The following is a 27,649-nucleotide window of genomic DNA, read 5'->3' as shown; positions in this document are numbered from 1 at the left end:
CTTAGATTTAAACATGATTATTAAGACCAGTAACATTATATAACAGCAAAGAAAAGATTTTGAGAGACTTACTGAATCATAGTAGAATCCAGTGCTGTGATCATAATATAACCCAGTACTTTCATCATAACTAAATCCAGTTTGTGACACAGCAGCTTCTGCAGCAGCTCTCAAACTTTCAGCTAATGATGAACTGTCTAATTCGGCATTTTCTGCTGTTAAGACACCTTCTGCTTCCTGGATAGGTGAAAAATGAGTGAAATGAGATGCAAGACTTCTTGGAAAAGGCCAAGATAAAAAGGCTTTGACCTGAGAAACTGATTAAAAACAATATGACCCAAAAAATAGATGAGAAAAGCCCTACTGAAGATGACTGCAGACTTCAATGTTCAGTAATATAAGGCTGCCTTTTTCCTTAACGTATTCCATTCAAAAATGACCCAGTTTGGAAGGAGATCAAAATAAGTATTTTAAGATAATTGTATAAATACTTATGCATATATTGCATTTAACATAATTTCTACTATGTTTAACATATATCGGATTACTGGCCACCTAAAGGAAGGAGTGGGGGAATGGAAGAATGAGGGGTAAAAATTGGAACACAAGGTTTTGCAAGAATTAATGCTGAAAAGTTATCCATGTAATGTTTTGAAAAATAAAAAGCTTTAATTAAAAAAAAAAAAGAAAAAATTAGTATGTGATAGCTACCGAATAACCAGTATTAAGACACCACCATGTAATTATGCATCTTTTCTCATTTTTTCAGATTAACATGTAATCCACAAAAGCAGAATAGTAAATAATAGACTCTAATGGGAAAAATAACTGGGACTACATGGCTATCTTCAAAAACATATTTTTTCATGCTTAAAATTTTTTTAGTTTTTAACTTTTGAAATCTATTTCTCTTCTATTACAAAAAACTACTAAAGAAATATACATAAGTAAATACTTAAAATAGATGATTAAATATGTATTTGTTGACTACACATCTTTTATGTATAATTATTTAAATTCTAGTTTCATCTATTTTATGATAAGAAAAATACCAGTTAGAATACACAGTGAAAAGTCAGGAAAAAAACAAGACGACAAGTAATAATAATTTGAATTTAGCAAGTCTATTACCTGTGAATTGGGAAGAAAATTGTCCTCTTGTTCATATTTGGCATTCTCTATCGTATCAGTGCCACTGTGACCCTCATTCTCTCTATGTAATGGGTCTACAGCATTGTGATTGGGCTCTTCATGCTCTTGATTTTGTTCAAGTTCAACTCCTTTATCTGAAGGACTGACATTCCGATAGTATGTCTGATAATAATAATCTACAGCAAAAGTAAAGTAAATTTTATCAAGAGGGTAGGATTTTATATTTTCACTCTATTATGTAATAAATGAAGGACACAACAACAACAACAAAAAATGTGTCAAATTATAACCACATTGATTCCTATCACCCATTTAATGTACTTCAAAAGATCCTGTGGCAACTAGATGGTACAGTGGCTAAAGGGCCAGCCCTGGAGTCAGAAGTACCTGAGTTCAAATCTGATCTCAAACACTTAACACTTCCTAGCTGTGTGACCCTAAGCAGGTCACTAAACCCAATTGCCTTGCCAAAAAACAACAAAAATTCATTAATTCCACAGAATGTTCAGATTTCTAGAGGTTCTAGAATGTTCAGATACTAGAGGTACCTTAATTTTAAAATATTTAAAGAAGCAAACTGCCAGAAAAAGATGAAAAAGAAGTATTAAGTTAAACTGAATAAATAATCCTTAGCAATTGTTAACTCTTGGTAAACTAAATTTTAAGGCTCTAGATAAGTGCGAGCTTTTTAAACTAAAGCTTGTACACCTATAGATGTGAACCTAGGAGCTTGCCAAATGGTATCCACAGTTGGATAGACAAGATCAAGAGTTTGAGAAAAAGATCACTGTGACTCAAATCAGTTAGGATCACTGACTCTATTATACAGGTACTAATAAGGCCAAGATCAGGGGCAGAATTCCATGAGAGACATTGAACTTTGCATGGAGTACACACTCCTCTACTCACACAAATTATAGTATTAACCTCAATCAGTCAGCAAACACTAATCTCAATCAGTCACCCCAAAGATATGTGCCTTTTTTGTTATGGGAAGGCCTAGATGAGAAGGTAGATAGTTCAGTGCTAGCATTTATTACCACTATTAAAAACATTATTCAAAATAATCCTCCAGATCACATTGTGTCAGCAAAACATTCTTTTGTAAAGCATATGCCAATCACCTCCATTCAAAGGATTATCTGATTTTTTGGTAGTCAACACACTGTACTGAACTGAAAAGGACAAAACATTCTTCTAGATATTTAGCTACTTGTTTTAAATTTAGAGAAAGACAATCCTAAATTGGGCTGATTCAAGTCATGAGTGGCATTTCTTCATTGTATACTAAATACCTGAAGCTGACCAAGGAGTATAGTCATCTGTTTGGACTTCTACATCAGACTTGTTATTTTCTTTTTTTTTCCTATAATGGATTTCATTACTGAGCTCTTCTACCTGAAAGAGAAGAAAGGATTATTTAGAAAAAAAAACAAAAAACATGGTACTTTTATTCAATTACGTACAACGTTTTACAATGACTAATAGTAATTATTATTAATGATTAAAGTTGTCAAATTTTTGGCTTTTTTTTTTAACTATACAGACAGCAATTGGTCTCTTTTCTAAAATACAACATTATCACTGTATTTCTTTTATCTTTGCTATTTAATTTGAGGAATGGGATATAATGATTCTTAATATTTCCTGCATTAATTCTTACAGAAATCAGTAACTAATTGAAGATTTAAAAAAAAAAAAATCCCTAATTAGACTCTTTGTATCCAATATGTCAAATGGTTTATAAATATGATGTTAATAATAAAAAGGTTAGTAGTTCTCCATAGAGAATTATAAAACTAGGAAAATACAAATTTCTATCTATATTATAATTAAATCTGTAATATTACTCAATGCCCTTCAACCTTGATAATATATACTTAATTAAATACATTAATGCAGTTTAAATGCTGTTTTGCTCATATTTCTTAAAATAGCAGTTTCATGATTAAAAACTACTGCTCTGAAAGAAGGAAACTATGTTAGCCACTAAGATGTTAATTCTCTTATATCTGCTTATGCCTTCTGAGTCCTTGAAGGGACCCTAACTGTAGCACTCTGATAACAAGGGCATATGACTAGAAGAAAAGCAAAAGTTTCTTTTTCAACATGCCATGGCTTGACATAGCTTTAACATAAAATAATGTTAGTTCACTATAAGTTATATTCTTTGCTCTATCAGTAGGCAGACTATAATATATTCCCTGGATAATCTCTGTAATAATTGAAAATTGATGAAAAATTGAGAATTCTTGATTATGTGCCGTTATGTATAATCAGTCTTATTTCCTCCATCAGCTTACTTTTGGCTACTTCACATTTTTAGCCACTTACAAGTTGAAAAACAAGGGCAGGGGGAAGAGGATTGACATGAAAAATTAAAGTAACTTTCAATTATCCATGCCATCTCTTTCATATTAAACTCATGATCAAATATGTCTTAAAAGCTTGGTAAAAACACCTCCCAAGTATATGTAAAATCAACCTAGAACCACATCCTTTAAAAACTATAACTTCTTTCTGAAGCTTTGCCACCCTTTTTATTCATACAATTTTTTGGTTTAATGAGCTGAAAAAGTCAACAATATAAACATTTTTAAGGTGGCACAAGGTTGATAGAGCACTGGGCTTGGAATCAGAAAGAATGATACTGAGTTCAAATCTGACCTTAGACATTTACTAGCTGTATGACTCCGGGGAAAGTCATTTAATCCTATTTAAGTTCCTTATCTATAAAATGAGCTAGAAAAAGAAATGGACAACCACTCCAGTATCTCTGCCAAAAAATACCCTAAATAGGAGCAACAAGGTGGCACAGTGGATAGAGTACCACTCTGAAGTCAAATCCAGCCTCAGCCACTTAACACTCCTAGTTGTGTGACCCCTGGGTAAGTCACTTAACCCCAATTGACTCAGTTAAAAAAAAAAAAAAAAAAAAAAACTAAATGGGATCACGAAGAGTTGGATAAAGGCACAAGTGGAAAAAACAAAAAACAGTTTGGAAGTACACTAACAAATTAGGCACAGGGATTATATGATCATGTCTGAGGAAGGCTAGTTTGGCTGGATTGTAGGGGAAAGGGGGAGGGGGCAATACCCAGCCAGGCTAGAATTCTAAGTTGGAGTAAGGTAGTAAGGTGCTTTAATAGCTGAACTGAGGAGTAAATGTTATCCTAGAGCCAATAGGGAGCCACTGGAATTTATTAAACAAGAAGTAAAATTGTCAGCTCTGTGCTTTTAAAAAAACATTTTGGCAGCAGGAATGGAGGATGAATTGGGGTATGAAGATGCAGAGAGACAATAGAAGCTGCATACAAGTGAAAGGAATTGATTGAACATGTAAGGTCAGAGAAAATGAGGAATCTAGGATAATGACAAAAATATGAACCTGGAAGATAGAAAACATGGTGTTGCCTTTGATGGAAAAAGGGAAACTTGAAAGAAGGGTAGGTTATGGGGAAATGATAATGAGTTCTATTTTAGAACTGAATAGATGTGAGACCTATAGGCTATCTAGTTTTAAAAGACTAATGGACAGCTGGTGACACAGGGCTAAACTCAGGAAACTGACGAAAACTTAAACAGATTTTGAAGTCAACTAAACTCAAAAGAGTCAATGAGTTGATTGAGAATGGGAAAATAGGAAGGGTAGAAAAAAAGAGAGGAAGGGGAAGAGAAAAAGAGAGAGAAAGTGAAAGACAGAGACATACATAGGTCAGGACCCAGATGTAATACTAATACAACCAGCAAAGAAGACTGAGAAGTAACAATTAGGTAGAAAGAGAACCAGGAGAATGTAGTCGTGAAGATCTAGAAAGAAGAAAGTGTTCAACAATGTCAAATGAAATAGACAGTTAAAAAAGAGAACTGAGAAATAACTTGACAATTAAGTGCTTTAGTAACTTTGGTGAGAGCAGGTTCAGTAGAGTTATTAATCTGGAAGGCAAGATTGAAAAGGGTGGAGGAATGAATGACAGAAAAATTAGTAAAGGATTAGGAATGTAAAAAAAAGTAATTAGGAATAGGTTTTTGTCCGGAGTTTGAGAAAGAGAGGAATGCTGTAGGACAGCTTAAGTTGATGGCAGTATCTAATCAAGGGTTTGTTTGGTCTCTCCCCCTCCTCCCCAAGGGTGGTGGAAGAAGAGCATTTTTGCATTCCCTATAGAAGGAACCAAAAGAAAAGAAGTTGAAAAAAGTAGACACTTTAGCAAGAAGGAGCACCTTATTTTATCAGAAACTAGGAGAAAATGTCAAGTAGTTTTTATTAGTAAGTGGGGAAAAAAAAGGAGTTAATATTTAAAGGCCTCTTTTTCTTAGTTAAGTAAAGAATTGAAGTCCTAAAAGGGATGGTGTGGGAGGCATATGGAAGTTTGGAATAGCTTCAGTAGGGAGTCAATTAACATTTATTAAGCACCTACTAGGTGCTAAAGTCGTGCTGGAAAAGCAAATGAATCCCCTGCCCCCACAATCTGACAATCTAATAGAAAAGCAATCAGAGAGGAATAAAAGGATTTATAATGAGCCCTTCTGCAGTTAGTTTTTCCAGCTTTTTCACTAGTAAGTAGGAGATAGATGGTAGCAATAGTCCAGGGTCAAGGTTTGGCAAGGTATGAGTAGTGATTTGAGAATAGACCCAGAGCAGAGTTCTCAAACTACATCCCAGGGGCAGCCGCTGAGGTCGCTAATGCGCCTGCAGGTTATGGCAAATGGGCTGAGGGGCGGAGCCAGAGTGTGAGCTTTTGTTTTTACTGTAGTCCGGCCCTCCCCAGTCTGAGGGACGGTGAACTCGCCCCGATTTAAAAAGTCTGAGGACCACTGGGATTTAAAAAGGAGGAAAAGTAACGTCAGAGGGGGGAGGGGGAGCGGCCTGAGAAAATGCTGACGAGTGGAGGTACTGATGTGAACCAAAAATACGTTTGGAAGGCTTAAAACAGAGGGAAACAGGAAAATAGGTCATGGTTAGATACAGACTCACAAAAAACGCAACAATTTCAGCTGATGCAAAAGTTTACAGAATATTTAAATGACCTCAACTCAACAATGTTACCTTATAATTTGCTGTATTAAGTAGACAAACATATTCGACTTTGGTTTAAAAAAAAACTTGAGGGTGATATGTATTGTACATGCTGTGTGCACATACAATATATATTCTATACATAAAGTATGATAGAATTTAGGACTTGAAGTTACCATGGATACCAGCTTGCCCGACCCTGTCATTTTATGGATAAGGAAAAGGTAGCCCCGAACCTTCCCATCAAATTATTTTGCCAGGACCGTCACTTCTGATTGGAGCTGAAGGAATCAAACCTAATTGTTTGGAAATTAAGATTCCATTCCACACACGGTGGTGTTATTTAGATGTAAGTAGTGCTGTCTGCACAAAGTACCTAATGGTTAACGACATAACTAAAAGTATATTAAATAAGTGGGGGAGGAGTGGCAGGATACGACAGAATGTCTAGAACATAAACTGCCTGCTCGGAAAAGCACAATTAGATTTCTCCTTGGGTACAAAGAGAAAATCCCTGCGAGCGTAACCGGCTCTTCATTCTTCACTCAAGGGCGCGAGTTAAAAACCAAACATAGAGCCACAAAGACGAGATCTCTCTTTCCAGAAGAGCCTGGGGGTGGCGATGCCGGGACGCGAGGGTGAGACACTCAGTCACTGCTAGAGGTCGGGAGGAGCGGGTCCCGGGAGAGGCCCGCCGCGGTTACCTGGGAGCGCAGCTCTTGGTTGCACCTCTCGGCGCCCTGGTACAGGCGCTCCGTGTGCTGCAGCACCTTCTCGATGTCGCGCACTTGGCGCCGGCAACTGCGCAACTCCTGCTCCAGCCTCTCCACTTTGCGCCGCAGCTGCACCAGCTCGGGCTCGGCGGCCGGCGGAGATGGGGAGCGGGGTGGAGGGGAAGGGGCCGCGGAGGCCATGGAGCCTCGAGTCCCGGCGGCGGCGCCCCGGGAGAAGAGGGCCGACAAGCCGCGCTCAGGAGGCGGCCCGGGGGCTCAGCGGCAGCCGGAGGGTGCGGGACGCGCGGAGCCGCCTGACACTGACATGACGGCGGCTGCCGCCGGCCATGCCTCCCCGAACCGAGCCCCTCGCCGCGCCTGCGGGAACCACAGACTGAGGAATCGAGGCCCAACGGCACGGTCCAGGCCTCGGCCCCGGCCCGGGAGAGCAGGAGCGGTGCCGGCGGCTACCGTCGGTGCCGGAGGCGCGGGCTAACTTCTGAACCACAACAGCGAAAACTTTATTGGCAACAACTTTAATTTCTCCGGTTACCGACTGGGCGCGAGAAGGGCGGGAGGCGAGGAGCGGACGCACAAGGGCCGCGCGTCACCCGGACGTGTTCCCCCACGGAGCCGGAAGTGACGCGGCCCCTTGGTCTCCTCTTGCAGCCGGAGAGCAGAACTGTGAAATCGATGCGCGTGCGCTTTTTGTGCTGGAGAGACTCGCTGAGCTTAGAGAGACGGGAATTCTTTGAGTTGTAGAGTCGCCTGATTTTAGCATTTCTAGGAGAATGGAAAGACCCTGCTGGGCTGGGTAGTGTAGTAAGTCAGGAAGTCCCGAGTTCTAATCCCGCTGCAGAAACTTACCAGCTGAGTGACCCTGGTCTAGTCACCTAAGCTGTTTGCCTCAGTTTCCCCTTCTGTAAAATAACAACATCTAGAATTGTTATAAGGATAAAATGAGATATTTGTAAAACGATATATTATATACATATAACAAGTATGTATGTATATATAATATGTAATATATAACAGGTCAGCCAATTCTAGCTCTTATATGTATTTTGCATTTGTCAGCTTTGAGAAAGTTTTCGCTCTCTATAGTAATGAGAAGTCAGGTGATTTGTCTGGAATTTAGTATTTATCTTTTTTTTATTTTTTTTGAGTTCATGTAATAGATGACTGCTGCCAAAATTGATCTACTACTTGCAGAAATTATAGAAATAAAATATAGAAATAAAAACCTAGATTTTACTATGCTTCATAGAGGGGCAGAACTCAGGGGAATTAATCTGATAATCCGGATTCTAACAAAGCTTTTTAACAATTATGTTGGAGTGAGGAGAGAAATTATTCTTTTACAGGTTGAATGATTGTAAATTCATCCTTGGCTGCATTCTGCATCACGCTTCTTCAAAGTCATAAAAGTTGAACAAATGTCGTTAAGCAAAGTCATAGTTTCATACATCCCCTAAGAAAACAAACAGTCACACAGACTCTGGGTCAGGTTACAAGGGAGCTAACAAGTAAGTAAATCATTTTGAGAAGCTCCAACTCCCCTTAAACTTTTATCTGACAAATGCCTGTTATTATTAATTTCCCCCGGTTACATGTAAAAAGAATATTCCTTTTTTTTTTTTTTTTTAACATTTCCTTATGAATCATGTTGGGAGAGAAAAATAAGAATAAAAGGGAAAAATCACAAGAAAGAAAAAAAACAAACACTAGGGGAAAAAAAAAAGTGAACATAGCATGTGTTGATTTATATTCAGTCTCCATAGTTCTATTTCTGGATGTAGATGGTGTTTTTCATCCATAGTTTATTGAAATTGCCTTGATTCACTGAACCGCTGAGAAGAACCAAGTCTATCAGACAAATGTCAAACAGTCCTCCCTAGCATTATTATTCCAAGTTTTGGTTGAGTGAGATTAATAGTAACAGAAGACAGGCTTTTAGTTCGCCAAAAGTAACAGAAGGAATGACCTGAGCCCCAAATAATAAAAATAGACATTAAGTAAATAAAAATTCCCATAACAATTTCCTTCTTTGAAAAATGAGAAGATTGGCCCAGATGGGCACAAAGTGCCCTTGTCAGCTCTAGAACTATGGTTCTATGAATACGATGTCATGTTTTAGAATGCTTGTTACGTGTTTGTTTGGCTTGTTCACAATGCATAGAAGCACAGCGCATAGGTTCAGAAAGATCTGTGTTCAAATACTAGCTATAGGACTGGGCAACTCATTTAGCCTTTCTGTATCTCACTTTTCTCATCTATAAAATGGAAGTATTAAGAACACTAGCAGTATGTACTTCACAGAGTAGATTATAGATTTAATGACTTAATATGTAAAATACTTGAAACTCTAAAGTGTAATAAATTCTAGCTGCCATTTTTGTTGCTGTTCAGAGCCCTGGAGGAAGACTGCTTTCCCTAGCCTTTGTAAACAGCCCTAAACATCAAAATTCTCCTAATCTGTCCCCATAAGGAGATGATCTTTCTCTCAGATTTGAGGGTTAGAAAGGGGATATATATACATACATACATACATATGTATATATGTATGTATGTATATTCAAAATAGAGTCTGGTCTCAGCATATCTTCTCTCATCACCATGCCATTTTAAAGCCTTTCAGGAAAGCTTTTTTTTGAGGCTGGGGTTAAGTGACTTGCCCAGGGTCACACAGCTAGGAAGTGTTAAGTGCCAGGAAAGCTTAAGTAAAATATTATACTAATTATACTATAATTATTATACTAAGAATCTATAATAAGAATTACTAGACTGGGCCATCTTCGTAGGCCATCTAGCTCAATATGTCTTATAGTTAATTTCAAGGAATAGTTTAATAAGAAAACATAACTTGTCTTTGGTAAGAACTACAAAGACTGATAATAATGAATTTTGGTTCTATCACCCATTAATTTAAATAAACTTTTTTGTTTGTTTGTTTTGGCCCAGACCTATGATTTCACATGTGTAGGGAATTCCCAGGGAAGAAATTCTTTTTTCACTAGTTTACTGGTAAACAAGGTGCTTTGCAGCTTGTAGTCTTAAGCAAGGAGCACTGAGATTTTCTCAGTTTTACACAATACATATCAGTGTGAGAAAGCAGTTGAATGCAGATATATCCAACTCCAAGGTCAACTCTATTCACTTTTTTTTTTTTTTTATGAAAATTGACTAAAATTTTTTGCTTTAAGTAGTACTTCCTTTATTTATTTTGTAAGCTTACTTCTTTCAAACTTTATAGTTTAAAGTTAAAGAAGGCACACTAGCACTCATCTAGTCTAGATTGTTGTAGATGAAGAAACTGAAACCCAGAAAGGTAATACCACAGATTCTAAATTTGAAAAGATCTCAAGTGACACTTGAGCAAGAATCTCCCTACAAAATTCAGTCTTTGCTTAAACCTCTCCAGTGAATATCCACTATCTTCTTTCCTTTTTGGATTGTTCCAGTTATTAGGAAGGTTTTCTCCATGAAGCACAAATACTGAGTTAGGATAACCTAGATGTGGGAGAAGGGTGATGGATTTAGGGGAACAACTCTCCATGTATGATATGTAGTAAACAAATAGAGTTGGAAGAGTTTATCAGGAAAGCACACAAAGCAACTGAAGAGGTAACATGATGAGGTGCTAGGTTTGGAAGCAAGGTTAAAGTCTGGTTAGTAAAAGGCATTAGATAGAGGAAGATATACGCCGAAAGCAGCCAGACAGAGAGCAAAGTATCTTTCAACTCTCTGACAAAGGATGATTCTACCTTTGCTGTTTTTATCTGCTTCAAGAAGCCTAGGGCAGTGGCCAAATTCTTGGCTGGCTTTTCAGATAAGAAACTGTTTTGGGGAAACCTGAGCAGATAGTTGGGGGTTGGGTTATCTGAGCAGATCATTAGAATAGGGACTGAAAACCAAGCCAGCTCAGATCCGGTGGGGGGGCTGGGTACAAGCCCAAACTGGCTCAGATACAGATCTTGTAAATCAAAGGTCAGTCCCAAAGGAAGTTGGAAATCAATCTCAAAGGGGCTACTGCCCTCATCACAACCACCTCCCTTTCCCTCTTAGTCCTAGATGTCAGTGTGAATAGAGTAGTCATATTCCTGGCCAGGTCAAGGTTTCAAGTCATACTTCTGCTTATCAACTGCTGGCCAACTGCCATTAACACTAAATACTGACCAGCTGAACAAGTAAGTCCCAAGGCCTCATGAATAACAGTACCCAGTCTTTCTGTCAGCATCCCCATTTTGTTATCCTTTCTGAGCTTTTTTCCTTTTTTTCTGAATAGTATATTAAATAGATTTAGAACATTATTCCAGTAGTGTCTTGCCATCCTCAAATGGTTCCTAGATGTTTCAAACAATTCTGCCCTTGCAAGGGGAGTTTAGAAAGGAGAGCAAGCCAGTTGGAGATATCACCTGGCCACTGCCTCTTTAGTAATCACAGATAGGGAAGACCCAGAAAAGAATGTTCTTGCCACTGCCAAGTGATAAAATGTCAGAAATGAATGAGGTCTATTAATGGAAATAAAACTAGCATTTCTTAAGACTCTATTATGTATCAGATACTATACTAAGAACTGGAGTAATACAAAGACAAAAAGAGTTCTTTCTCTCAAGAACTTCAAAGTCAAGTGGGGAAGACAATATGCAAACAATTATATGCAAAAAAGTTAACATGCAGACTATTAAAGAACATGCAATTACCCTCTGCTGTGTCCTAAAAATGTTGGGTCCTTCCTATCTGGCTTGCAACTTCATATATATATATATATATATATAATTTCCCCTTATTAAAATGTGATTTTCTTATGAGCAGAGCTTTTCTTACTTTTATTTGCATTTTCAGCACAGATTAAGTACTTAAATGATTTTTTCATTCAGTCAGTCTGAGAAGATTTACTTTCTTAGGGTCTTCTATACCTCTTTTCAGTAGTCTATACAATCAAATTTTCTCCTTTATGCTAAATAGTAGAATAAAGAACTTAAAATATGTTTCTTTTAGTGTCTTGCAACCCCCACCTCTACCCTAAAAATTGTCTCTGAATTTTGCAAGCAAGCCTGCCTGCGCAATAAGGGGTTGGGAAAGGAAGCCCAAAGGAGTTACTTCACATGGGAGTTTGTCAAGCTTTAAATATTGGGCCTTCAAATATGTGAAGAATTAACTGAGAGATTCTTCACTAGGACTCTAGTTATTGGATACCCCAGTTTTGGGAATACATTAGGGAAAAAATCAGCATTTTCCCTCCCTTTTTTATCTCTACTTTAACCATATGGTCAGTTTTCCAGTTAATCAAAACAAATCCCCTCAATAGTTGTATATGCAGGAGGCTAAATAAACATATGAATATTTGCATATTTGTCACAAGGAATTCAGTTTTTATATTTGTAGCAACTCTTTTTGTAGAAGCAAAGAATTGGAAAATGAGTAGATGCCCAGTAACTGGAGAATGGCTGAATAAGTTGTGATATATGAATGTAATGGAATATTATGGTTCTATTAAAAAATGATGAATTGTTCTATAAAAAATGGTCAATACAAATTTTAGAAAGGCCTGGAAAGATTTACATGAATTGATGCTGAGCGAAACAAGCAGAACTGGTAATACATTATATACAATAACAGCAAGAATGTGCAATGATCAACTATAAAAGACTTGGTTCTTCTCAGTGATTTAGAAAATACCATCTGCATCCAGAAAAAGAGCTAAGGAGACTGAATGTAAATCAACACATGTTATGTTCATTTCTTTTTTCTGATTTTTTTGTTTTGTTTTGTTTTGTTTAATCTCTCCCATGGTTTTTGTCTTTTGATCTGATTTTTCTCTCCCAACATGATTCATAAAGCAATGTGTGTTAAAAATAAATATAAAATAAAATAAAAGGAATTTAGTTTTTCATTTTTCAATGATGTAGGGCTTCAAAGAGAGACAATAGATTTATATTCATTTTAAAAATTGAGATGATAGGGGGCAATTAGGTGGTGCAGTAGATAGAGTACCAGCCCTGAAATCAGAAGGACCTGAGTACAAATATGATCTCTGATACTTAACACTTCCTACCTGTGTGACCTTAGGCAAGTCACTTAACCCCAATTGCCTCAAAAAAAATTGAGATTATAGATGTGAAATGTTACATTTTCAGATGAAGTCAATGACTAATTTTACTTAATTGTTTCCCTTTACTATAAGAAATTTTTCATAAAGTAAGGATGATCTAGACATGTTTGTACCATAAAACAACTGATCAGTAAAACTTTTAGAAAGTAAATATATCTGTGAGAGCTACAATTTTGAGTGGATGCTCTTTTTCTTGGTGACAATGTAGGTTTCAGTTTGTTGCAGGACCTTTAACTATAAGATGAATAAAATTTTAATTATGCAAATATTTGGATTTCATGTTTAAATATGTATTTCTTGGCATATTAGAGGTTAATTTATTTTTGTAAAATTACATGTTTTTCTTTAATAATATTTTAGTACATTTTGAATTAAATTCAATCTCAAGATAATTTAAGACTTGCCAACTTATTAGGAGGAAGTTATTGTTCAATTCTATAAAATTTACAATTCTAGTCATTAAGGAACTTATGAAAATTGAGGACTACCTAAGGTAAAAAACAACATAAGTTTTGCTAAATTAATGAATTATTGTATGAGTCTGTGATTGTTCCATATTTTTCTCCCTCCCTTCTTCCCTTCCCTCTTCCTCTAGAGAGCAAGTAATACAATAAAGGTTAAAGATGTTCAATTCTTCTAAATATTAAAGATATTTTTCTTAAGCAGAACTGATTAAATTCAAAAATATGATTCGAGTATTTGATTTTTCTGTATTAATTGGAAACATCAACTTATTTGGTAATTTAGTAAAACCATAACTCTGTAGAAACTTTGAGCTTGTTCCAAGCCCATAAGTAACCAAAACAACAAAAAACAGCAAAATGGCTTCTGAACATTTAACAACAAATGAATGTAATTAAGGAAAGTTAAAGACCTAATGGTTACCTATAAGACACCAAGAATCATATAATTTCATTGATATCATCTCTTTTTTTTTTAATTAATTTTTTTGGTTACATTTGAAAATTCCAAACTATCTCTCTCCCTCCCCCCTTTCCCACCCTACTCTATAGGATACCATTTGACCATATTTAAATATGACTTTGTATTAAAAAGTGTTTTATTATTATGTTGATAAAGTTCCTGGATTTGTCTTGGCAGGTAAACTACAAGGTATTTTATGTTGTCTATAATTATTTTCAATGGGGTGTCTTAATATCTTTTCTTAAAGGATTTTGTTGATGATATATAGAAATGCTGATGGTTTATATGAGTTTATTTTGTATGCTGCTACTTTGCTAAAATTATTGTTTCAATTAGCTTTTTAGATGAATCTCTAGGATTTTCCAACTATATTATCATATCAGCAAAAAGAGATATTTTTGTTATCTCATTGCCCATTTTGATTCTTGCAATTTCTTTTTCTCCTCTTTTTGTTGTTGCTATCATTTCTAATACAATATTGAAGAATATTGGTGATAATGGGCATCCTTTTTTTACTCCTGATCTTATTGGAAAGACTTCTAGCATATCCTCCTTACAAATAATGCTCTCTGATGATTTTAGGTAGATGCTTCTTATTATTTTAAGGAAAAATCCACTTATACCTATGCTTTCAAAGTTTTTAGTAGGAATAATTGTTGTACTTCATCAAAAGCTTTTTCTGCATCTTTTTATATAATCATATGGTTTTTATTATTGATATAATCAATTATGTTGTTTTCCTTATGTTAAACCATTCCTGCAGTCCTTGGTATACATCCTACTTGATTATATTATATACTCTTTATAATATATTGTTGCAGTCTCCCAGCTACTATTTTATTTTGAATTTTTGCATCCATATTCATTAATGAAATGCAAAGATAGTTTTCAACATTCACTCTTGCAAAACCTTATGTTCCATATTTTTCTCCCTCCCTTCTTCCCTTCCCTCTTCCTCTAGATAGCAAGTAATACAATAAAGGTTAAAGATGTTCAATTCTTCTAAATATTAAAGATATTTTTCGTAAGCAGAACTGATTAAATTCAAAAATATGATTCGAGTATTTGATTTTTCTGTATTAATTGGAAACATCAACTTATTTGGTAATTTAGTAAAACCATAGCTCTGTAAAAACTTTGAGCTTGTTCCAAGCCTATAAGTAACCAAAACAACAAAAAATAGCAAAATGGCTTCTGAACATTTAACAACAAATGAATGTAATTAAGGAAAGTTAAAGACCTAATGATTACCTATAAAACACCAAGATTGATTAGATGAAGATACAGAACGAAAGGAGCTAGCTTCTGTCACTAGAGCAGAAGTGACAGAAGAAGAAAAAAAAAAAAGATAAGGAAGAAGGGATGAGGAGTTAAACAGTAGCACTTGTCTGTATATGTGTATCATCATCCTTGTTAACAGTAGAATTTCAGAGATTGTGATTAAAAGGAATATTGGTGACTGTAGAGAAGAAACTTAACAACAGAGAGAGAAGATAGCGTTGGAGAGGTTATTGCATGTCAGTTTTGCTATCCTAAATAGCTCCTGGATGAATGAAAAATGAGTGAAAATAAATGAAAAGTATTAGTTAAGCACTTACATCATGCAAAACACTTTGATAATTTCTGGGAATATTAATAGAAAAGTATGGTAATCCTTGCTTTCAAAGAACTCACCTTCTAAAAGGAGGAGATGACAAAGGGAGGAGGTTTCAGCTGTAAATCAGTTATAGTCATGATCCACAGGGTATAGCAGTAAAGCAGACATAAGCATATTCCTCTACTGTCATTTATGTTAATACTTTGTAGTTGTTTCTGCTGTTAAGCCATTTGTCAGTTCCAAGGACATTGGTAACGAGAACTTTCTTTTCTGAGTAGTTGTGATTGCTGAGTCCTTTCTTCCTAAGGTCTGCTACCTTGGACATCTAGGGCTAGGCTGGAAGTAGGGCAACTAGTCTAAGGGAGGGAGAAGAAAGAAAGCATGCTAATGTTTTTAAGGCTCTTAGGCAAAGGGATGCACAGACCTATTTCCAGTGGAATCTGAAGGGAGATGATTTAACCTTCCTGTTAGGACACCTAGCTGCTTCAACTGGTCCAGCTTAATAGTGGCAGGCCCCTTCTCTGCAACTTTTGTTCTGATCAAACATGGTTGTGAAGTTAGGCTCAAAATAGAACTGGATATCTAAAGATTTGTGAAAATTAGTACATCTGTTTTCTGTGTGTCATGTTACATGACTTAATAAAGTAAAGACAAATATATTTACAAGTGAATAAAATTTCTCCAAACACCACTTATAGCACACAATCAGTTGAGTTCTATTATATCTGAAGGTCTTTATGGTCCTTCAGGTATATCACATTGCCCACTTCATACTACCTTCATCTATCAGAAGTTAACTCCTAATGGCTTTGTTTGTGATTTTTATTTATAGACTGGGCTGGATTCTATCTTTATTCCTCTTTAGACATCTTCCCTGCTTTTCATTAATGGGGTTCCAGTCTTGTTCCCCCTGCAGGCATTTTCTTTCAGGGAGTTGCTCCTAGATCTCCTATCACTGGGTAAAAAGTTCCTTTCCTATGAATCCAGCCCTTTTTTTGTATTAACAAAAGGTCCATTTCTGATAATCTAGGTTTTAGAGGTACTCCTTTAGCAATACAATTGAGTTTTCCTATAAAGGTATCCCTCTAGGGGAATGGCCTACGGGTTCTTATTTTAATTGTGAATTCAACAAACATCCACAACCACATTTAATCTGCAAATAAGAACAGAAGCTTTTGCTATGAAATCTGTGAAGAACTGTCTGTGAAGTCTTTCTGTAGCCTGAATGGAGGTGGTAAAAGTTTTTAGGGGTTTTCTTGATAGTCAGCCAACCTCTGTCCTGTTTTCTGAACCAGCTTTGAAATTTGTGTACTGCATATGAGATTTCCTTTGGAGTAAGGATTTGGTGAGGCGAGATGAATCAGATTTAATCTATAAGTGGAAATAGTAAGTAATATAGAGATTTTTCACTTGGAGATGATATGTTATGGACCAGAACTTGAAACAAGGTACTAAGTGGAATTGAGGAGACTATGGTTAAATCTAGTTTAGCATTGATTTAATCCTACAATAAATAATGGTTTCCTAGTGATATAACAATTAGTGTATACTCAGTGTGAAGCATATAAGCTAGAAGCCTCACCAAGGAGATTCAGAGGCATTCAGAGAGAAGGCAAAGGCCTGGCAGCAGGAACTTAAGCTCTCAGAATCAAGGGGAGAAATTCAATTAGACCTTTGATCTTCCTGGTGACTGGCCTGGACTCCTGCACTTCCCCCACTAAGATCAAGGCCAGACTGAAAGGCTCTCCAGAAAGCTGCCCAGCCCCAGGAAGGCAATAATAAAGGATCTGGACTATAAGAAAGCTAACCAGGCCCCAAGAAAGGAGACAAGACTTTGAAAGAGATAATAACAGATTTGGACTTTAACACCTGGCTGTTCTTATGATTACTGAACTGAAAGGAAGGCTGCTCCCAGAGACCCCAAGAAAAGCTCGACAGAGAATATTATGTTTTAGAGAGAACATTACATTTTGGCATCCGAATGTGGGGCTGACATTCCTGAGTTCAGTGGAAAAGCCTCCAATCCTGATTTCAGTGAAAAAGTCTCCCTGACCCAGAAACTTTGTAAAGAGTTAAAGTAGTATTCCAGCTAAAATGGGACAAATGTTTAGAAAAAAGATTTCTCCATTGAAAGGAAAATGTGTCGAAAGCTTGGTCAGACTGATAAAAAAAAAAAGGTTAATTGTAACTTGGGAACAGATCATTGAACTTTTAGAAACAGTACAATACACATCTCCTTGGTTCTCTAAGGAAAAAGAATTAAATCCAGACGAGTGTAAATTAGTAGGAAAGCAACTATGTGAATACTACAATTATAATGGACCTGACTCAATTTCCAAAGAAACATTTTATACATATAATTTAATACAACTGGCTTTAAGAAATTATACAAATTATAGAATAAGGAAAAAGAAGAAAGAGGAGAGGAAGGATCCAGACAAACTAGGTGAAAAGGATGAAGAATCAGATAAGAATGAAGCTAAATACTATTTTGAGTGTGGTGTTTCACAGTAGGATAAATTAGGGCATTCCTCATCCCCTGACCTACCTCCCTTCATGGGTGGAGGGAGTGGAGGGAGAAGGAGGAGGGGGAGAACCACCTATATGACGCAGCCTATAAGATTACAAAAGGCACTGGTGAAAGCTAAGAAAGAAAGACAGGATATTAATAAATGCACAGGACTTAATAAATGCATACCCTGTGATTGAAGAACTTGACTCTTCAGGTCAACAAAGGAGAAGACACATTCCTTTTGATCTGGAAAAAATTAAGGATTTGAAAAAGAGTTGCACTCTTTATGGGGCTATATCATCTTATGTTAAGATGTTACTAGAGAATTTGGCTTATGAAAATTTAACCCCCAGTGACTGGAAATCCATAGCAAGGACATGTTTTGAACCTGGACAAAACTTGTTGTGGCTTTTAGAATATGGTGAATTATGCAGGATACAAGCCCAATGCAATAAGCACACTGGAGTTAATGTACAAATCACTTTTGATCAAGTAGCAGGTGAAGGTCAGTATGCAGATAATTCAGCACAAATTAATTATCCCATGGCATTGTATGAGCAAATTGCTTCTGCTGCAATCAAAACTTGGTGCTCCCTCCCAGGAAAAGATGAAGGGGAAGCCTTAACAAAAATAGAGGAAGGTCCCAATGAACCCTTTGCAGATTTTGTGGGAAGTTTGCAAACAGCTGTCACAAGAACCATTGGAGAAAATGCAGCTACAGAAATAATGATCAGACAACTGGCTAAGGAAAATGCCAATGAGGTTTGCAGAAGAATTATATGGGGACTACACAAAGATGCTCCTTTAGAGGAGATCATAAGATGCTGTGCCACAGTAGACACAAATGCTTATTATACCCAGACTATGATAAACATGGGAAGACAGGGTCCCTCTTGGCAAGGGACTTATAGAGAGAGTCATTGATGTTTTCAGTGTGGAAAAATAGGATATCTTAGAGCTCAGTGTAGCATAAAGATAGAGCAAAAAGACAGGCTGAGAGAATAAGATCTAAAACCCCATGTCCAAAATGCAACTGAGATTTCCTCAGGGCCTCAGAATGTAGATTGACCCAGGGAAATGAGAGGCAGGACCCAGCTCCAAAATATCAAACAAAAGGCTGATGGCAGCCCAGGTCTATAAAAATGATCAATTACCAGAGAAGCAATCAGATGGCAGAAAGAGATTACAATTGAGGAGAATATAGGCTTTTTTTAACCCAACAGAAAGGCAGTGTCCAGTTCGATCAACTCCAATGTAATGAGCAGCTTCAATGTAATTGCCAGGTGATGAGAAGAGATTTAGAAAGTGTTAAATAGAAGGGACTATATAGGTTAAATGCTTGGGAGAAAGGGTTTGCTTGTATTTCTACAGATGGAGAAGGAATCAGATGAGTGCCAACGAGCACCTGGAGAGAGAGACAGAAAAAAAGAGAAAAATCTCAAAACAAAGGAGAAGACCTAAAAAACATCTGACACTGAAGGAGCTTAACTGATAACAAGACTGTTACAGAATTTTAAAAGTGGCAGAAATCATTGGATTCCCTGAGATGAAAAATTGTTCATAAGACTATTGCAGAACTTCAAAACTTGGAGGAATCATTGAATTCCTGACTCATGAAGTAATGGAGAATAGATTCCTTTTAGACTATTTCTAGGACTTATGGACATGTATAATTCCTCATGTTGATTCATGTTATTTGTTACAGCACTACTAACCTATGTTACTATATGCTTATGTAATTTATGTAATTATGTGTAATATCTCCCATACTAATGGATTTATATATACCTGTTTTAAGAGTGAGATCCTTCAGAAACCTGCTAATCTGATTTGATTTCCCATTTCTGTTGGTCTTTTCATCTCCCTTCCTGAGACGTCAGGGAGGGAGTGATCACCTCCTTATATGGTATTTTCACCCCTTTTTTGAGGAGTCAGGGAAAATGTGATCACCTCCCTTTTGGGGGTTCCCACCTCCTTGAGAAGTCAAAGAGAACATGACCCCCTATGTTCTAAAAACAAAATAAAGCAGGAGATGTTATGGGCCAGAACTTGAAACAAGGTACTAAGTGGAATTGAGGAGACAATGATTAAATCTAGTTTAGCATTGATTTAAGTCCTGAAATATCCTTAGAACTTTTCCTTCTTCCCTATCCCTGTTGAAAATAGAGTCAATGATTTTTTGTCATCAGGCAGTTTCAAATATATCTGAATTTTAAAAATAATAATGAAGTCACATTTAAAGATTAAGAGTTAGTGTCTTAAAAGTACATTAATGTTCTTTATTCGTGTGTTTATAAAAGGACTGGACATTTTAATATAATCTATTGAAAAACAGATTTCTTTTTTCTCTTTTACTGACAAATACTTGACTGTGATTTCAATTAGGATAAAAGTGCTAAGTAATTGCTTTAACCCACTGAAACATTCTCTGGAAGAGGATCTAGCATTTCTAAGCCTAATGTCCTTATCATTATCATCAAGTACATATTAAGTGTACTCAAGATGTTGTGCTGGGGACTATATGTATCTTATTAAAAAGTACATGTGAATTGAAATAAAATTTACCAGCAAATAGGCCAATAATCTTAAACTAGAGAACACAGTGGCTTTGCTGATCAGTTCATTAGGTTCCCAGATGATCCCAAACTAAGCAGGCAGCCTAGGACCTTGAAAGATAATGAGATGAAAATTTCAAAATCAAAATGAAAAATTGATTTGACTTTACATAAAAGCATAATATTCAACATTGACAAAGTGTTGGCAAATACAAAAAAAAAAAACAACCTGTAGGATTATATTTTGGCAGAATGGGGTAGTGCATAGAAAGTTGCCCTCAAATTCTGGGCTCAACTCTTACCTGTGGCACAGCTGTATAAGTCTGGGTAAATCACTTAATATTTGGATGCTTTAGGCAACTCTTTCATGCTTTAAATTATAGGATGACTTTCCTCATCTGGGACACTCACTACCAATAAAATCTCAGGTCCAGTCCCCTGTCTCAGGTGTACACCAGATGGACTAGGGGCTTATCCTTTACCTGTTAAAACAGAAAAAAATCAAGGAAAGGGAAGGGTCATTAATCTATTGAACATGAGGCAGTGCCAAGTAGTACAGGTGTATTTTGTCAGGTGGCAAAATGGATGGAGTACCGAACTTGAAATATGGAAGATCACTCAGCCTCAGACATTTACTAGTTGAGTGACACCCTGGGCAAGCCTCCTTATTTCTATTTGCCTTGGTTTTCTCAATTGTTAAATAGAAATAATAATAGCACATACTTCACAGAATTGTTAAGAGGATAAAAGAAACTAATATTTGTAAAACACTTAGTAGAGTACTTAGCACACAGTAGGTGCTTAATAAACATTTATTTTTGCTTTTACATAATTGATTTTCCCCTAAAACTATGTCTCTTATATACTTATTTTTATAACTAAATAATTCATATAAATCTTTATAAATCTAATGATTTTAAATGTTTTCATGAGACATGTTAATTAAATTAATCCATCAGGAATCTTATAATAAAGCAAAGGGTCTTTTCATAAAATTATTAAGACCTTAGTGTATTAATGTATTTTTGTCCTTAATGTATTTTTGTATGCTCTGATTTTCCTTTACTAGTTTCCTCTACTAGAACTATATATACAGTTCACTATATATGTATATAGGTACATATACACATAGAGACACACACACACACTCACACATATATAGTCAAACAGAATGGAATTGTGGGTACAATATGAGAATTATAATCAGGAGGAATTAGGTTCAAGTTTTTCCTCTGTATTTGCTAGCTGTGAAACCAAGTCACTTTAACTCTCTGAATCTCAAGGAATGTTTTGAGTTATAGATGGGCTATGACATACCTAAGTAGAGTTGATGTGATCCTTGATGCAGATAGCAGTTAGAAGCTGTGAGATGTTCACAGGGATTTTCAAAGGGTCACTAAAAGACTTACAACTTAAAAGGCTGTTAAAATCATGTGGTTCAGTCTCCTTTTTTTTGGACTAAAATCATAAGAAGTCAAGTCAATGACTTGCCAAAGCCACAGAATAAATAATAGATCCTGAATTAGAAATTTCCCATTATTTTCAGACTTGGTCAGTTCTGGTCATTACAAATTAAAGAGACTGAGAGAAAATTAACTGTAATTCATAAGAGAGCCACAAAGAGTTCTAATAGCTTAGGAACTCTAAGAAAATGTTAAAGAAACACAATAGAGAAAAGATAGTCAAATGGATGAAAATTACTATTTCACATATATAGAAGATATTATGCAAAGACAAATGACCATATAGAATTACTGCATTGAAGTTAGAAAAACTTAAGACTGTCATAAAATTTAGGTTTTAAATAATGGATTTCTGATTGAAAATAGTTACAAAATTATCATTAAGAGGTAATAAAAAGAAAGGGATAAAATTGGTTAATTGTTTTTAAGGGAAGTACTGTACAAAGATAAGGGATAAATTGGATGAATCACTAAGGTTCCTTCCTGTCTTATAGATCTATTAAGCTTTTAGCCTAACTTCTCTTATGCCTTTTTACTTAATTTGCTGAAAGCCAGAGGATACTATAACAAATTTAGATGATTTCTTGCCAGCAGGTGGCAATAAAGCATCATTAAAAAAAAAATCCAAAAGAAAAGTAACTAATAAATCTTGAGGATGGAGAGTGAGTAGGGTTTTGCTTATTCAATCATGTCTAGAAACAGACATGTGACTCTATTTAGGATTTTCTTGGCAAAGATGCTATAGTGGTTTTCCATTTCCTTCTCCAGCTCATTTGACAGATGGGGAAACTGAGGCAGACAGGGCTAGGTGGCTTAATCAGAGTCACACAAATAATGTCTGAGGCTGGATTTGAACTCATGTCTTTCTGATTCCAGACCTGCCATTCTATCCATTGTGACGTTTAGCTGTCCAATAGATAGGTATACCAGGACAAATATTTGAAAGAGAGCAACTTATATTAAAAATAAAACATTGATCAAACCTTCCAACCCTATGAATCCATAGATAGGACTTCATTCCTACTTTCTCTCCCCCATCCTCATATAAAAGATCCACTGGTACAAAATATTTGTATTTCCCTTGTTTGTAATAGCAAAATAGCAAAAAATATATTAACAATCTATATGTCCAACAACTGGAGAATGACTTGGCTAAATGACGGTATATTATTAACATACTAGGATATTGTGATGTGAAGGAAATTTTTAAAAAAAGATATTTTTATGGAGTGATGCACTATAAAGTCAACAACCAGAAAAATATAAATATTATACATAACATTCATTACATGTAAAATAGATTTCATTTTCTGTACTTCATGTATGTATGTATACCTAACGTATAAATAACATACATGATTTTATATGTGTACATATTATATGTGCACACTATGCAGTATATATATATATGTCTTTATGTCTGTGTGTATATGGTATGTGTATACATGTATGTATTATATACAAATGTATGGAGACAGAAAAACCTTTTTATATTTTTAATATTGTATAAATATATAATATAGTAATCCTCTTTCATGCATGTGTGTACATACACATATGTATGTATATAGACATACAAATATATACTTAGATATACCTAATATACACACATATGTATATATATATGTGTTGTGTATGTTTATGGGAGGACAATGAACTAAATATTTTTCCCTTCTTTTATTATTTGTTAATTTATATGTTTCTACCTTATAAAATCCTAAGGATCTTATGTAAGTAAAATTTTTAGGATTTTATATTGGTAATTCTTTTGTATGTTTGTTTGATTACTTTGCTTTTTTGTATTTGCACAGTGCATCTCATTGTGCCCCACCAGGAAGGCGTGCATTCGAATTCTGCTTCTAACACATACTGGCAAGGTAATTTTTAAAAAGTCAATCAGTTTCAATGATTTAGGCAATGATTTAAGTCTACAAATTCCCTCCCCTCACCCTCCTGAAAGGTGTTACCCTGTATTGTTATTTCACCCAATATTTCCCTATACCAATGAAATCACAAATCCAGCTCCCATTTTTTTCTTCTCACTGAATGGCATTTGACTATTGGAGCAGAAAAGCTCCTAGAAGAAAAATTGTGTTTTTTTTTCTCATTCCCCAATACCCATTCCTAAAAGGAACCACATCCTGCCTCAACAAGTTATAAATTAGATTACATAATCTCTTATTTTCGACCCTAAAATGGAATAGCTTGATTTTCTTGATTGGCTAATGCTAATATTTTATGGGAATGGATAGTGTTGGAGTTAGTGTTAGAGCCAAGAAGGGCTTTAGTTCTATTCCCTCCTCTAAAACATTGACTTTGTGACTCTTGGCAAAACTCTTGACCTCTCAGAATTCCAGACCACTCTTTAAGAAGTAGCAGCCAAGGGACAGCTTTGAGGAGAAGTGAACAGTGAGGACCTGAAATCAAATCCAACCCCAGATACTTCTTTCCAACTGTATGACCCTGAGCAAATCACCTAACCCTGAGGCTCTTCCTTCCTTCCCTCCTCCCCCCAAACAGCAGCCAAGGTGTAGAACTATGTTGGTAGGAGTTTCTTCAAGTAAAAGTTTGGAATATCACTAAAATCATAGATCTAATTATTTTCCCTTTTACTTTATCCCTTAGCCTTAATTTATGGAATTTTCCATATAATATAAGAAGGGGAAAAATTAAAACAAAAGGTTTGGCAATTGTCAATGTTTTAAAATTACCCATGCATATATCTGGTAAACAAAAACTATTAAAATTTAAAAAAAAAATCTGATCACAGATACTTAAGACTTCCTAGCTGTGTGACTCTGGGCAAGTCGCTTAACCCCAATTGACTCAACAACAAAATTAATAATAATAATAATAATAATAATATGCTTATTGAAGTGAAATAGAAAATCATTAATTCAGCATATTCATTTTACAGATGAGCAAATTGAGACCCAAAGAAAAAGTAATTTGCTCAATGGCAGAATTAAGTGTTCTTTCCACTAAACCTTGCTGCTCTTTGACAAGAGGCCAAATATGTGCATGTAACTGGAACCAGCAGACAACCACAAGTTTTCAAACAGAAAGAGGCAAGAGATCGACTTCTTAGTCATTAGAAGCTGATAAAATGTGGAAGTGGGAGAAGTTGTAACCCCCAGTGGGTGAAGGAGTGAGAGCATTGAAGGGTATGAGTAGCCTTACTCATCAGTGGCTATGCTGTACCTAAGGTAAAGCAATAGGAGAGTTGTGGGATTTGGAAGCCGTGTCCTGCAGTCGGAAAAAACTTCCCTCGAGGGTTCTAGCAGCTGGATTTGAATTCAAATCTTTCACTTCCTATATGACCTGAGGCAAATCACTTAAGTTGAATTTCCTCATTTTGTAAGAATTCTTTCTTCTCAGTGTTTTCTAAGGTCCTTTCCAGTTATAAATGTATGGAGCTAAATTGTAACAATGAGTTTAGTGTTTGGGCAGCTGTGTACAGACCAAATCAGATCAGCTTGTGGGCTGACGTAAGCCCCATTTGACACCAGGGAGCTAGGCAGGTTGAGTTGTCAATCATTCCTCAAACTGGAGCACACATTTGACCATGCTCACATAGCTTCTTTCCCCTCTCTATAGTGGACAGAACTTTCTTGGGAGCTCCGGAGGGCATGGCTTTCCCTTTCTAAGCACTCACTTTTTATTCCTTTCCACAGGTGGGTATGAGTTTCTTTTCAAACTCTGGAGCATAAAAAACCAAAAAGCAAAAACAAAAACAAAAGTAAAAAACAAAAAACAAGCACAGGGAAAAAGAAAGGGAAAGTTAGAATTGACTAAGCTTAAGCCTAGAGTAAGTATTTAATTTTACTTCTAGCATCAACTGCTCTCTCAAATTCTTGGCTAAGTAACATAGTTTAATACTGTTTCCCCCATCCCCCAGATACACATACACTTTGCCCTTGTGACTTGAGTATGAATTCTAAGTCATTGGCCTACTTCAGTTAGCAAAGTGTTGCTTTTGGAGGGAAGGGAGAATCTGTTTGCTGACTCTTGCTCTCAACCATTCCACACTCCTATCTCCTACTTACACTAACATCTGCTTTCTTCTTCCTTCCCCTTCTCTCTGCTTACTTGACCAACTTCTCCTGTCCCCAAATCTCTTCCCCAAGGTCAAGGTTGGCAATGTTAAGGAATGTTAAGGGATCCCTTAAATTTTTGAGTTGTCATATTTTCTTAAAATACAGGACACAGAGTGTGCAGGAGAACCCAAATGTGTCAAGGACAAAGCCTTCCCTTCCCCCCTGCAGATGAAATAATTTGTTGTTTGCATTCCAAACTGGACTCCTTTTGTGGCCTTAGGAGTCAAGAAAGGTGCCAGTCAATCTGTTCTAGGCTGAGAAACTGCTTGTACAGGTGGGACGTTTGTAGGTAAGCAGACCATTTTGTCTTTATAGTCTAGCAGTTCCCAAGGGATAAGAACGTGTCTTTTGCCATTGCCTTGCTTCTCCCCACCCAGGAGGGTTTTTGTTCTTTGCCCACCTTTACTGCAACTTTCTCCCTCTCATGCCACACCCTCTAGGTGGAGATTTCTGGTATTTCCTCCTCCCCTAGTTGTGTTGCTAAAAATGCGCAAATTTCTGTATGGATTGTTCATTCTTTGGATTCTACATGATGTTCTTTTCTCTTAGAATAAACCTAGTTTTCACATACCTTTTGTGGAGTTGTGATTTCTTGTTGACAGTGACATTCTGAATAGTTGGACCCCATCCAATCTGAAACTCCTTTATATCTTAAGGAATGCTTATGAGAAGACTGTCCATTAGCAGAAAGTTCCTTTTCCTCTATTCCATATCAACTTCTTTTGGTGGAGCTCAGGAGATTTCCAGAATATAGCCTACCATTTCCTTGGGGCTCTATTTTAAGTCTGAAACTACATCACATAATTCTTAGAAGCTGATAGTTCAAGCCCTAGAATATAGTGAGTATAAAAACTAGAGTGATGAAACCACTCGAAAGTTGTTAGCTAACTAGTTTATATCCTTCTCACTTAGAGACAGAGAGGCATTTTTATCACTTGGGTAGTGAAAATCCCATTGCCAAATATTCAGTACATAAAAATAATAATTCACATTGTGTGGACTTTGGGTCACATGAACAACAAGGAGGAGGACTAGAGATTTTCTCTGATTGATTGCCACAATGTCTCAAACCTACAACAATGTGAGAGATAATATAAATATTATTTTCTTCATTTTATTGATAAAGGAATTGAGGACTCAAAAAATCATGTGACTTAGCCAGATCAAGTGGTTTAGACCTTTCAGGTTCAGCTTCTGGAGGTCTTACATGTTTAGGTCTTTCAAAAAGCAAGGGACAATTTCTGTCCTCAAGAAAATTTCAATCTAATGAAGGAGACAGCATGCAAACAAATATATACATAGCAAGCCACATACAGGATAAAAAGGAGAATTAAAAGGGGCAGGGATTCAACAACACAATTGAAAAAACAAGGGCTATAAAAGATAATTAACAATATAGATATCAGTCAAAAAAGAAGTGAGAAAAAAGTTGAATTAAATCAGGATGAAGCCTATAAGTGATCAAAGTTTTTGAATCACGAGAATTTTTTAGCTAGTAGGTGTT

General features: G+C 36.1%; 1 protein-coding gene and 1 long non-coding RNA gene across 3 annotated transcripts in view; one reads left to right on the top strand and one right to left on the bottom strand.

The window, feature by feature from the left end:
- Positions 1 to 7,528, bottom strand: part of AGGF1 (angiogenic factor with G-patch and FHA domains 1) — a 62,021-nt gene extending 54,493 nt beyond the window's left edge. Inside the window, exons 1-4 of one of the 2 annotated variants that reach the window (XM_074282318.1) lie at positions 6,874 to 7,528; positions 2,448 to 2,550; positions 1,132 to 1,328; positions 73 to 237 (exon numbers count right to left, since the gene is read on the bottom strand). In XM_074282318.1, coding sequence (XP_074138419.1) covers positions 73 to 237; positions 1,132 to 1,328; positions 2,448 to 2,550; positions 6,874 to 7,083 — 675 coding nt within the window. In that variant the 5' untranslated portion in view covers positions 7,084 to 7,528. The remainder of the gene's footprint in view (positions 1 to 72; positions 238 to 1,131; positions 1,329 to 2,447; positions 2,551 to 6,873) is intronic. The other variant, XM_074282317.1, reaches the window with a different exon arrangement.
- Positions 7,529 to 16,943: 9,415 nt separating this feature from the next.
- LOC141555406 (uncharacterized) lies at positions 16,944 to 25,796 on the top strand. Its single transcript, XR_012486182.1, has 3 exons — positions 16,944 to 16,966; positions 23,860 to 23,925; positions 24,966 to 25,796. It is a non-coding gene; the product is annotated as an uncharacterized LOC141555406 (long non-coding RNA).
- The last annotated feature ends 1,853 nt before the right edge of the window (positions 25,797 to 27,649 follow it).

Source organism: Sminthopsis crassicaudata, chromosome 1, assembly GCF_048593235.1.
Source record: "Sminthopsis crassicaudata isolate SCR6 chromosome 1, ASM4859323v1, whole genome shotgun sequence".
Taxonomy (NCBI): Eukaryota; Metazoa; Chordata; class Mammalia; order Dasyuromorphia; family Dasyuridae; genus Sminthopsis; species Sminthopsis crassicaudata.
This window is presented reverse-complemented; position numbering and strand designations above follow the sequence as displayed.